The sequence below is a fragment of the Lissotriton vulgaris genome, chromosome 10, assembly GCF_964263255.1.
Source record: "Lissotriton vulgaris chromosome 10, aLisVul1.2, whole genome shotgun sequence".
NCBI lineage: Eukaryota > Metazoa > Chordata > Amphibia > Caudata > Salamandridae > Lissotriton > Lissotriton vulgaris.
Window position 1 is genome coordinate 62,903,385 of NC_141698.1, and position 13,737 is coordinate 62,917,121.

General features: G+C 45.1%; 1 protein-coding gene across 1 annotated transcript in view; it reads right to left on the reverse strand.

The window, feature by feature from the left end:
- SLC5A11 (solute carrier family 5 member 11) overlaps positions 1-13,737 on the reverse strand; it is a 162,055-nt gene that overhangs the window by 18,735 nt on the left and 129,583 nt on the right. Inside the window, exon 15 of the mRNA XM_086940471.1 lies at positions 11,258-11,462. Coding sequence (XP_086796597.1) covers positions 11,258-11,462 — 205 coding nt within the window. The remainder of the gene's footprint in view (positions 1-11,257; positions 11,463-13,737) is intronic.

Consider the following 13,737-nt stretch of genomic DNA (forward strand, 5'->3'; position numbering starts at 1 on the left):
GCGAATTCTTATCTGTCTCTGAAGGAGCTTTCGGCGAAATTAGCCATGTTGTTATGTCTGGTCTCTTGTAGGCGCGTCTCGGACGTGCGCGCGCTGGATGTTTCTGCACGCATTTTTTCCCCGGAGGGGGTTACTTTCACGGTGGGTCGGCGCACTAAGACGTCGTCGCGTTCCATTTCTTATCCAGCCTTTACTGACACTCCTAAGTTGTGTGTCGTGCAATGCCTCAAAGCATATGAGGACCTGACATTGGATCTTCGCCCTCCGGGCGAGCGTCAGCTGTTGATTGCCCTGCGGAAGCCACACAAAGCTGTCTCCTCCCCCACTATCGCTAGGTGGGTGCGTTGGGTCATGCAAGAAGCGGGCATCAATACTTCTCTCTTTGGAGCGCACTCCGCCAGGGGGGCCATGGCCTCTAAGGCATTCTCGGTGGGTGCTCGTCTGGAGGACCTTATGCGAGCGGCGGACTGGTCCTCGGATTCCACCTTCAAGAGGTTTTATTTTAAGCCAGTGGTGGATTTAGCTCAGTTGGTGGTAAGTAAGCTTTAAACTAGCATAATCTGAAGCCTCCGGTCCTGACATAGAATCGAAATTTGCCTAGCTTACGTAACGGTAAGTTTCAATTCTATTAAGGACACGGAGGCGAGGATTATCCCACCCGGACTACGGTGGTGTCTCTACCCACCCGTATGGCAGTAAGTAAAGCGTTTTCTTTTACGTTGTCAGTACTGTGTTGTTCACTGAATGCTCCTCGCCTTGTTGTCGCCTTTTACTGGGCCACCTCGCTGACGCTGTTCCTTTTTTGACAGGCAACGACGGTGCTAAACAGGACCAATGAGGCTTAAGCGTGATCTGCGCGAAGAAAGAGGAGGAAGATGATGGGAAGTCCGGTTATATAGGGATGATGAACAGTGACAAAGGACTGTGGACTATGATTATAACAAAGAGACTCTTGGGAGTTGTTGTTGATTTTTGTTGAACATTACGTTAATGCTTTATGTTTAAAGCATTTTTTGTTCTTATTATATCTTTTCCTAAGCTGCTGTGGTTTCTTTATGTTAATAAAGCGAAGGAAGATATAGCATAATCCTCGCCTCCGTGTCCTTAATAGAATTGAAACTTACCGTTACGTAAGCTAGGCAAATTTCGATTCCTCCCCTTCCAATTGCACTTGCTAGTTCACTTCAGACACCTCCTTTGTCTACCAGTGCTTCTCTATCCAAAAGGAGCATTTGCAGAGAAGGAGCAGTGTGTCTGTACCCAAGGAGCCGGTCGCTATTTGGATTCTCCTCAAACAGTCTTGGACTACTTTGTGGGGCAAATACACATTGTTTTGCTCCCTAGAAAGGATTTAGGAGCTATTTGGATTTATCTTATCCTCAGAAAAAATCAAGACATCGTCTGACTTTTCACAAGGGCGCAAACACACACACATGTTGGTGCCCCAGTGAGGTGCTCAGATTCTCTCTCTCTCTCTCTCTCTCTCTCTCTCTCGCTCTCTCGGTCTCTCTCTCTCTCGCTCACACACAAACACACGCACATATACATACCTAGACCTGTAACTCCTTCCCAGCATGGAAGCGGTTAGGAATTTCTTCTTAACCTCAGTAAAAATTGAAAGAGCAGCTTTATACTCAGAAAATATTCAAAGACTGCCTGGCTCCTCACGGGAGTGCAGAAACACCTACAAATCTGCTCTCCAAGGAGCCTCAGAAAAAATCCAAACAGTGCTTGTCTCCTGGTGGACAGGCACACACACATATCTGCGCCCCAGTGAGGAGCCTGGATAATATAGGGATTGTAGTGAGCTTCCAAAAAAATCCAAACAGCGTCTGCCCCCTCACTGGAGAACATGTACACTTGTCTGAGCAACAGCTATGAGCCTGGACATTGTTTGGAATTTTCTTAAACTCAGCAAAAAATCCACACAATACCCGTCTCCCCACTGGGGTACAGACACACAGGTCTCTCCCCATTGAGGAGCCCAGACACTATTTTATTTTTTTCTTAGCTCCCGAAAGTATTCCAAACCAGGTCTGTCTTCTTTCTGGGGTGCAAACACATACACATCTTGGCCCCAGCAAGGAGATTGGACGCTGTCGGTACTTGTTCCTTTGCTCAAGAAAATCCAAACAGCTTCTCTCCCCTCACTGGAGGTGCAAACACAGACATCTGCTCTGCATTGAAGAGTCCAAACGTTGTTTGGATTTTCTTTTAGTCTTGGTAAAAATCCAAAGGATTATTTACACCAGGACAGGGCCACATGGGCCACTGTCAGAATCAGCACTTAGTAGAAATAGCACTTCTAGAACTTAGAATAAGTATAGCACAAAATAACAATTATAGATCACAACCAGTAACCACTGGTAACAGGTAAGTACCACCTACGCAACCATAACCACCTTAGGAGAATGTCACGCAGGGAACCAGGACCTCACTAGGACCACCTGTACTAGAAAGAACAACCACCTAAGTATCACAATACAATTAGGGGTATCAGCAGAAACGCTGATACCCCTAATTGTAAAAGGTTCGCCTAATGTTTGCACGGTGGGATCCATTACCGTTATCTCTTCTTGGTAGAATAGCATTGATTAAAATGTCAATACTTCCCCTTTTTAATTTTTTATTTTCCACTACTCCAATTTTTCTGCCTGGTTCTTTATTCTCTAGAGTCGAATCTATGTTTTCTGCATTTGTTTGGAAAAAAAAACCCCTCGTATCAATATACACACTCTATATGAAAGAACTGAATATGGCTGCCTCTCGCTACCCAATTTAGGAGAATACTAGCATGCATATTTTGTATATTATTTAGACCGATGCAAGAATTTATCTTCAGGAATGAATGCCTTTGAAAAACATTTTTTCGGGTTAATATGTTCTGAAATTCAGATCCCATCTCCCCTTCTCGTACCTAAATCACCAAAATTTGTTCGATATAAGACCCTGAACTGGTTTTTTAAATGTAGCAATGCCATGCTTAAAAGATATTCCCTCCCTTTCTTTAATTTATCAACTCCCTTATTTGGCGTTTTTTCTTTTTTTTAAAATTAAAATCAAACCTACAATCATCGTGAACTGGGAGCGTGCCGGGTTTCGAACGTTAGCTGATTTTGTAGACAATGGGTTCTGGCTAACTGTCGACGCCATGCAACGTCTGATTCCCATTAACTTTTTGCTAATTAGGTCCTATATGGAGATCTTCAAAACTCTGGGCCCGATTCACAGAACTAACTTAAGACGAAATCCTAAACTTACTACTTTTGGTATTCACAGAAGTTAGGATTTTGTCTTAAGTTTGTCTTAAAACAGACTTAAGACAGACTTAAGACAAAATCCTAACTTAAGTCTATCCTAAGTCTGTCTTAAGTTTGTCTTAAGACAAAATCCTAACTTCTGTGAATGCCAAAAGTAGTAAGTTTAGGATTTTGTCTTAAGTTAGTTTTGTGAATCGGGCCCTCTTGACTTTATTAGACCTAAGTCATATTAGTATTTCGTCACCGTTGTTTGAAGACCTTTTTATAAACGTTTTAATAAAAAAGCCAGGGGAATGGAAAGACTACTTGGCACAGAGTCGGGAGGAGGAGTTGTGCTCCAAAGCAATACGCAAATGGCATATTCAGCAAAACTTAGTGCTTTCTATCGATACATGGAAAACTATTAACAAGTTTAATTTCGGTTCATTATGCGGCGCCAACTGGCGTAGAATGTTATTTTTTAGCAATTGGCTTTTGTATCGCACTCCTGCTATTATTGCCAAAATGTATGATAATACGTCTGCAAATTGTTTTAGATGTTTTCAATGTGCTCCAGCTAACTGGTCTATTATTATGGCATACTGTCCTAAAATTAAGCCTTTCTGGGATGCAATCATTGATTTTCTTCAAATTTATTATGCAATTCTAATTGCTTGTAACATTAAATTATTATTGTTTGGTTTTGATTCTGATTGCCAACTCTCAGAATATTTGGCAAAATTTGTTTATATTGCAATGGCTGTTGCTAGATCACTTTTATTGCAGAACTGGCGGTCATCACAAGTTCCGGCGGTGCAGGAATGGTTTGACAAAATGAAAAGGGTCAGGAAATGCGAACAATTGTATGCAAAACGAGTTGGGAGGATAAAAAAGTTTGAAAATATTTGGGGACAGTTTTTTTGAGTAATTCTATACATATTTACGTTACCCTATTAAGAATGCGAATGTATAGTTGTGACAAATTATATCTTTCTTTTTGTATTCGATTTCAAAGACTACAAATAACTTTAATAAAAATCTTTAAAAAAGAAAAAAAAACACTTTACCCGTAATCATACACCTGCACGTGCACAGAGAATCGTTGCTATTAGATAAGTTACAGCGACATCTAGTGAAATTGACTGAGCAGAGAGATCGTGCAAAATCCAAGGCGCTGTACTGCTTTTCGAACTAAAATGTCAAGCTTTGTGTTATAAAACAATGGATTACTTTCATTTCTACAAAATATTGAGCATTTTTGAAGTAAAAATAAATAAATAGGGGTATCAGCAAGAACACATTACACATGATGCATCACAACATTCAGAGGTGTAGGGAAGGAAAACACATGATGCATAAAACATACATTCAGCGGTGTAAGAACAAGGCACATGTTGCATCAAAACATTCAGAGGTGTAAGTAACAAGGCACATGACGCATAATCAACACATTCAGAGGTGCAGCACAGGAGAACACATGATGCATAAACTACACATTCAGAGGTGTAAGGAACAAGGCACATGACGCATAATCAACACATTCAGAGGTGCAAGGAACAAGCTAATACGTAGAAATCACGTAAGCCACAACCTGTGGCAGTCCCAAATGTCAGGGTCCTAAACGTAGCAACTGCCCACTAAGTACTGGGCAGTTGTAAGCAATGTGGATGCCAACGTTGGAGCCTCGTGGGCTCAAGAACACAAGGGGGCCAAAACACTCGTGACTCCAAGAGCCTCGTGGCTCTAAACAACAGAATGGCCCTCAAGAGCCTCGGGGCTCTGAATCACAGGATGGCACTCAAGAGCCTCTCTGGCTCGAAGAAAGAATGCCCCTGAACGATGGAGTGCCTCTCGCAGGACTCGGAATTAAAGAAATGCCCCTGCGAGCCTCGCAGGCTCGTATTTACAAAAGGGGCACCTCGAGCCTCTCTGGGCCCTTAGTAAATCAACACAAATGCCCCCAGGACCCTCGTGGGTCAAACAAGAATGCGGCCTCGCTGGGGGAGCGACCCACTGAACCGGGATCGGCTCTTCAAACAAAGAGCCCCCACGAGGCTCGCACTCGAGGGGAGGGGCGGGCACCGGCAATGTGCCCCGACGCCCCTCTCCCTTCACAGGCACTCACCAGGTCTTGCGGCATCTACTGGAAGAAGACAGTGGCTCTCCCTCCACTCAGGAGCCCCGGCAGGACACGGCCGGCTGCTTCCTGCTTCTTCTGCCTCCCCTCAGCCAATTCAAGCGCGCGCTGGGCCCAATCCCAGCGCGGCGCTGCTCGTGACACTGCGGGGCTGTCTCCGTGGCCGGGAAGAGCTTGGGCTGCGGCGGTGGCACGGGGCAAAGTCCGGGTGGGCACCAGCTCTTCTCAGTAAATTAACAATAGAGGTTTGCACTCGATTGTGGACAATGCCGGGTGGGCACCGGCTTGGCAACAAAAAGTGCTTTCAAGCGCACGAGGTAAAATAAAGCGCTCCTCAGCGCTAAAGGACAGGAACGAGCGCCCTCAAGCGCTAGGAGTAAAAGTGAAGCGCTCTCAGCGCTAGAGCAGAAATTAAGCGCTCCCAAGCGCTAGAAGTTAAGGTACAGCTTTCCCCAGCGCTATAAATCAAATAAAAGCGCTTCCAGGCGCTATAAGCAAAAGGGGCCTCACTCCAACAGGGTAAAAGGGTCCCAAGAAGTCCTGGACAGCAAAGATGGAGCAAGCAGCTCCCAACAAAGGAAAGTCCACCAGGCATTCAGGGGATGGGCGGGGCCCAGGGAGGCAAGCCTTCCCCTGGGCCCAAGCAGCAGCACACCCCTGGTTGATTCAAGCTGGTAGAAACAAGAACATTTTGTAAGGGGACACAGCCCCTTTTTATACCACAAAATTGTTTGTCTAGCAGGGTGCAGGCAATGTGAGAACCAGCTACAACTGGTTATAGGGAACTCCTTTCACTGGCCAGGCTGGGGACAGCAGACGCACCACAGGGGGTGGAGCCAGCATTGTGTGGGGAAAGCCCAGCCCTATTCAGGCCCAGGTGCACCCCTCCCCTCACATCAGCATGCTAATCACTCCATTCACCACCGGGGTAGACCCACCCAGACTCTTGGAGCCAGGCTCACCAGCCAGCTTCAGCCAATCACACGCCAGACACAAATTACACAAATATGCCAACTTCTAGAAGTGGCACTTCCACACTAGACACAATCATGCCGCATATATCATTGCACAGCATTCAATCTCACGAGTTCGCACATACCAAACTCGACCCTGCACTCCTCACACATCAGGAACTACCGTGGGCATACATATTCCCCATTCATTCCTATGGGAGGGCAGGTCACTCTCACCACACACACAGAGAGCTCACGCACTTTACACTGTACCACAGTGAAAAAGTGCGCAGAGGCCTAAAATCACCAACACCAGGTCACAGAAACAGGCTAGGAAAAAGCAAAAAGTTTTGGGGTGAACCTGCAAAAAAGGGCCAGGTCCAACAGGTGGCATTCACTCATGGTCGCAATTTGCAACCTACCATAAAAATAATCATGAGATAGGTTGGATTGCTATCCACTACGATTTGTAATTTTAGTACGTAGGCCGGTTCGTAAAGTTATTTTCTGGTCGGTGCAAAATACTGGTCCCAATTTGCAACCAGTTATTTGTACATCAGGCCCTTGTTTTGTACGAGTGCACAAAGAAACCACAATGTTCATGTGCAAGAGCAACATACTGCCAATTTTTTAAAACCACTCCAGCACAGAAGTGTATAATAATCCTGAGAGTAAAAGGGCTATATTTTGGAGGACTCCCCCGTCCCTCAAATGACAGGACCACGTTTTGTTAAATACCTGTGGACCAGATTTCAAACTGAATAGAAAGGCATGAAACTCGTCTGAAAGTCTACTTAAGTTACAATAGTATAATTGGCTATGGGAAGAGTAGGCCAACTTCTCTCTCATCCTCATGTTGATCAGAGGGACGTTGTCCTTCAATAACTGGAGCATCAATAGGTTACACATGGAGGACCTCCAAAACTAACCAAAAAGAATTCTGGACACGGGCTATTTTCTCCCAGATTTAGTCAGGACATGAGTTAGTCCTTACTATGCTCAATTCTATCTCCGGAAACAAACTTCTACTTGGAGTGTGATTGAGGTTGAGGGAGAACATCAATTTGGTCATAATATAGAAGTGACTATTAAGAGAGGGGTAGGGTGGGTACAGCTTTATGAATGTCTGATTGAGAATCAACCTGCTGTGCATACTGAGTATTTGCTGCTTTCCTGAGCAGTAGTTATCCCATGTGCATCTCGGCTCTAATGACCTTCCTCAGTGTTTTTATGTTGGTCCTCTGACATAGCTGTGTGGTGAAGCAAACCATCCTTGAGATAATCATTCTAGTTGAATGAATGAATGAAATGAATTTTGTCCTGCGCAAACTTTGCCCAATGGGCGTCAAGGCGCCTACTTCAAATAATACAGCTCGCCGGATCAAACAGCATTCTCTCATTGGTAGGCTCTAATAAAGCACCACGTTTTAAGGGCCTTTTTAAACAAATCAATTGAGGGTAAGGTTTTAATCTCAATTGGAAGAGAGCTCCAGAGCTGAGGAGCGGCGACAGAAAAAGCTCTTGCTCCCCATCTGGTCAGCCTAGTACGGGGCACTACAAGTTGAAGTAGCCCGGCCGATCGAAGACATCTTGTTGGAACATAGCTGATGAGCAGGGTACCGAGTGCGTCATCAGGGCCAGCCGCAAGTGCTCTGTATGTAAGACGTAGGATCTTAAAAAAGATTCTATACTGGACAGGAAGCCAGTGAAGGTCTCTCCTAGCAGTCGTGGCCGATGATGCCATAGGAAGGGCCAGAACAAAGCGCGCTGCAGCATTCTGCACGATTTGCAGTCGATGAATGAGGCCCTTGTTGGACTCCACATACAAAGAGTTGCAATAATCGAGCCTGGAGCCAACAAGAGCGACTGCGATCTGTTTGCGCGCCTGGAGGGAGAGATAATTACGAATTCTATTTAGGATCCTAATAACACCCCATCACGTGGCCACGGTCCTATTCACTTCGAGCGTCATAGAAAGTGAAGTGTCAAAGACAACACCGAGATTTCTGGCTGATTGGGAGGGAGTGGGGCAGGTGCCAAGAGATGAAGGCCACCACTCGCTCGACCAAACATCTTGGTCTTTCCCGAAGACCAAGACCTCTGTCTTGTCGCCGTTTAGCTTTAGGGAGTTGATGATCATCCAATCTTCCACATGCTGCATGCATGACCTAAAGCTAAGGGCGGATGTACGGACAGAGGAGTGAGCCACTGATACCATGATCTGGGTGTCGTCTGCGTAAGACACCACCTCCATCCCCTGCGATCTTACTAGTCTAGCAAGGGGGGCCACATAGATATTGAACAGGGTCGGACTCAAGGCCGACCCCTGTGGCACCCCACATTGCAATGACTTGGCAGGGGAGAGGAAATTTCCAAGCATTACTCTCTGTTCTCTGCCATGGAGAAAGGAGTTAAGAAGACTCAGGGCCGGCCCAGTGACCCCTGCCTCCCTAAGCCGAGATGTTAGGATGGCGGGAGACAGGGTATCGAACGCGGCCGTGAGATCCAATAGGACCAGTACTGTGGTTTGGCCACTGTCCACTTTGCGGCGAATGTTGTCTACCACAACAGTGAGAGCGGATTCAGTACTGTGATGTTTTCTGAATCCGTGCTGCGTGTTATCAAGGTACTTACTAGTCTCAAGAAAGGTGGAAAGATGAGTGTTGAGGTGTGCTTCTAATATTTTTGCCGGGGCAGGGAGCAATGAGATAGGCCTGAAGTTTTTAAGAAGGCCAGGATCCAAAGACAGTTTTTTGAGGAGAGGCTTCACAATAGCCTTCTTCCACACTGGTGGAAAAGAACCCTGGACAATGGCCCTATTCATGACTTCCAGCATAGGCGGAAGAATGCTGTTTCTACACTCTTTAAGTTTTTTAAGCGGTAGGGGATTCATTGGGGAGGAGGATTTGGTCCTATCAAGTAGGAGGTTCAGTCCTTCCAAAGACAGTGATGGAAATTGCGTGAATAGTTCGGAAGGGCCTTCACCCAGAGTATCCAAACTGGCTATGGCAGGAGGGACATCCTCATCCAGAGAGTGGCATTGGGCTTCTAGGGAGATATGAATGTCCGAAATTTGGCTGTGAAAGAAGTCCGAGATGTCATTGCAGAGATCCTGAGAACTAACCACTGGATCAGGGAGTTGAAGAGAGCATAATGAATCAGCAATTTTAAAAAGTTCCCTGGATGAAGTTAGGGAACTTGTAAGATTGGAGAAATACTCCTGCTTTTCCATTACCACTCTCTATTTGTACTCCCGCAGAGCGGACTTATGAACCTACCGATCCTTCGGATCCCACGATTTCCTCCAACTTCTCTCGCTGCTCCTACACCCCTGCCTTAAAAGTCTCAGATGTTCGGAGAACCAGGGTGCAGTAGGCTTCTGCCGGGCTACATAGCGGAGGGAGGCGGGGGCAAGCTTTTCAACTGCATTGGTGACAGAATCCATAAGTTCTTGAGCTGCCTCATCCGCCTCTTTCAAGGAGAAGGACTCCGAGGCCCGAACATGGGAAGCAAGAGCCTCATCCGTGATGTTTCTAAAGTTTCTCCTAAGAGCAAATGTAGTGGCGACCTGGTTCCCTGAGGGCAAGGCAGGGAGAGCAAGTTTCAGCGGCACTGCAAAATGGTCTGTCCAGACCAGCGGCAAAGGGGGGCCAGTAGATAGTCTTAAATCACTAGAGAATACCCCATCCAGAATATGGCCAGCCTTGTGTGTTGGGCTGCTCACCAGCTGAACGAGATCACAGGCTCCGAGTGACTCGATTAATGTCAGGGTATCCTTTGAGTTGACTTCATCAAGATGGAAATTGAAGTCACCCAAGATGGAGAGATAGGGTTTTCCAATATAGGGTTCGAGGATTCTAAGTAGATCCGCGGAGAAGCTGGCCTAGGGCCAGGTGGCCTGTATATAAGTATCCCAGTGAAAGAGACAGATGGAGCACACAGAATGCAGAAATATAGTGCCTCAAAGCGATCTTGAGGCATTGATAGGGGTTTAATAGTGCAGGAAAGGGAGGATTTAAAGAGGATGGCAATTCCTCCACCTCTACGCAATAGTCTGTCCTGCCTATGGAGAGAATAGCCATCAGGAATGGCCAAAAGTAGATCGTGACCGGAGGAATCCGAAGTCCAAGTCTCCGTAATAAAGACCCAATCCGGCAGTCTCTCTTCCACGAATTCGTGGAAGGCAACATTGTGTTTGATAAGCGATCGCGCATTTATTAGGAAACCAGTTCTAGGCGGAATGACAGAATGGCTTCGAGGGCCCTCTGGGAAAAGGTGGGTAGGAATTCTGTTGGGTTTATGCTTTCAATAGGCTATATGCTGTGCTAATATTCACACTTCTGCTACCAGTCTCACCACATTTGCACAGAAGCTAGAATAAATCCCACTGAGAACAGTGAGGCGCAAACCCATCCTATGCTTCTTGTGCAATTGCTAGGCCGTGTAACTCCAACACACAGGCTGTCCATGCATTCTGCATCGGCAGTACTAAAGTATTCTGACAAGCAAATTAGTATTTCAGTAATAAAGAGAGGAGCACTGTGTTTTTACCCTGCCTACCTCCAAAGTGGTATGCGGCCCTTCTGACCCCATCTGAACAAAGCTCTGCAGTGCTGGCACAGACAGGAAAGAAGATAGACATTTTTTTGTTTGGGTAAGCAACAGACTGCAGGAACACATTATTTAGGTAGGATCTTGACTAGAATAAGTGTCTAGAATGCAGGAACAACAGTTTTTTAAAGATGATTCTTTTTTATTGTATTACTTATTGTTAGGTGCAACCTTAATAGAGTAGTTTAGGAAATTTGGTTTAATCAATCAGTACGAGACAATGAAAGCAAATTCTACCTGATAATGGCAGAACCATTAATTATTAAACAAGGGAAGTATCTTATTGAGACTTTCTAGAGCATGCTTCAGTAACTTACCGCTATTGCTTGAACTACCCTGGGGGCTAATCGGGTTAGTAGAATCAGTAGTACTGCCATATTCAGCATTCACTTCAGTTGTGCTTGGCAAATTCTTGGAAACTGCGAGTCCATTGCTTTTGTCTGTGGGTGATCCTTCTCCAGTTGGTTCTTCTGTTTTTTTGGGAAGTTCATCGTATCGGGTGAACCATGTTAGGCGGCTGACCTTAAAGGGAAAGCAAGAAAAGACTTCAGGAAAGATGTCTATGTTACTTCCTTACAAATAAAGGTATGTGAATCGTTCATACAGCGTGTGTGGGCCAACATTTACAGCTTCCTCTTGTAAAACGTTTAGTCCTGCCTCTCAAGTACATATGGGACTGCCAATAGAAAGTGGGAAGGTCTTTTAACTGTGAGAGCATTTTGTTTAACCTAAGTGCTCGGAGACCACCTTATTTTCTTCCTAAACATCAGATTTCTCCAGGTCTTTATTGTATGTTTCCCTGCCTAGTGGATGTGTTGATCTTTACCGGACTGTGGATTGAACTGTAACCTTCGCTTTTCAGTTGCCTGTGTGTGTTTACACATGTGCAAGTCCTTTTTAGGCTTTTGTTCACAGATCATGAGTGTACCAGCGATGCACAGTAAGCCATGGAAATGTTCATACTGTATCTTTAAGCCTGTTGGTTACCTGCAAACTATTCAAGACTTTAAACTGTTCATACTGTGCATCGTAATGCTGTAGAAATAAATGAAGGATACAACTTTCACATTTATGTTGGTGCTAAACCCCTTAACAGTGATGATGGGACTTGCATGTTATCCTTAATAGAGCGATGGCTCAGTCTCACCTCGTCTCTTAGGAAAGTGTGTCATACCTTGGGTCGTGCACTGCAAGTGCAAGGCCCCTGAACACTTGCATTTGTGATCTATGTGTGGCGAGCAGGCAGGGGCCTCAGATTGAAAGGCATAATGATCACTTGCACTACAAAACATCAACATTCCCAACTTACGGATGCCCAACTCATTGCAAAACATGATAGAATATAACGAGTAATCTAAACTGAATTCTGTACCTTATTAGAAGCCAATGCAGGTTTGTGTGTTAGTGATTTATGTAAGAGGAAGAAACATGTCTTTACATTTGAGCAATCACATTGTAGACTAGCTGGAGTGTTCATATTTGTCCAGGTGTTAGCCATTTTGTGTGCACAATCCCACAGTGATTGGAGGCAGAAATATTGGCTAATGATTTTAAATTAGTAAACAGATCCAGGCAAGTGTACCCCTGGACTAACCGGAGATAGTAGTGCCCATTTTGTCCATAGTTGAAATCTAGGACCTCATGTTCAAGTGGTACACAGAGGATGGTTACCTCTGACTTAGGAAGAAAATTGACCATGATGATCAGTTGCATCCTGAGTTCAACCTGCGCAGCCACTGGCAGCTTTGGGATCCACTAATCATTCATTGAGGAAGGACATTGACAATGAATATCCATGGAACCCCAAGCTTACCTATTGCATCCCTTGGAGTTCACCAACCTTACCCTCTGGAAGAACATTGACCATGATGATCATTGGAATCCTGAGCTCTCTGGTGCAGCCACTGGCAGCTCATAGGATCCAGTAACATTAGCTTAATGTTGCCAGTATTTATCTGAAGCTGTTCCATGCATGGCTGTGGGTGGATAGCTCATCTTCTGTGATTCAATGCAGGAAGAGGCAGTATAAATCTGTGCATTTTAAGCAGACTGCTGGAACATTATTTATATTTGCACATTATGTCCTTCTCCATCATAGATACACATTGAGCAACACAGGCATCTGAACCAGGCCACTGAGGCACCAATGTGTTGCGTCTTCCAGGTAGTCCTGGAAACCCTTAGTGACATTAATCATCCTGTTCCAGAGGAATAATGAAGCCCTCAGTTTCGGCAAAGTCTATGAAGATGTCCTCCACAGTGAGGAGAGCAGAAACCAGGCTGTTTGTGGACCATGAAGACTTAAACACAGATCACATCAGTGCACTTCGTGTAGCATGATCAGTCCCAAATGCAGGCTGGGTAGTGTCAGTAAGTCTCTGAGATCTTCTCCAAAAAGTAAAGTTTGGTAGTAAATATATGGTTAACAAGGAGACAATATAGAACACGTTGTGTTTCAGGAGGAACCTTACAATAGTGTTGTTAAAAACACTGGGAGAGCTGCAGTTGAAATAAAAAGTGAATCAACATAGCCACAAGGTTGGGCACACCTTTTTGAATGTCTGTTTTGGGACACTGGACGAGTAGGATTTATGTTTATAGCTAAGTGTGGCATAATTGTCAAAGGCTGAAAAGGAGTTCCAGCTGAGGACAGGAGGTGTCAGGAAGCCTTACCTGAAAGACATATCTTAATAGATATCTGTTCACGTGCCACAAAGGACTTGTACCAACCATAAGCTGGATGCTGCACCGGCCATCGATTTAAACCATACAGTAGGCCAGCGGTGTGTCCTCTTTT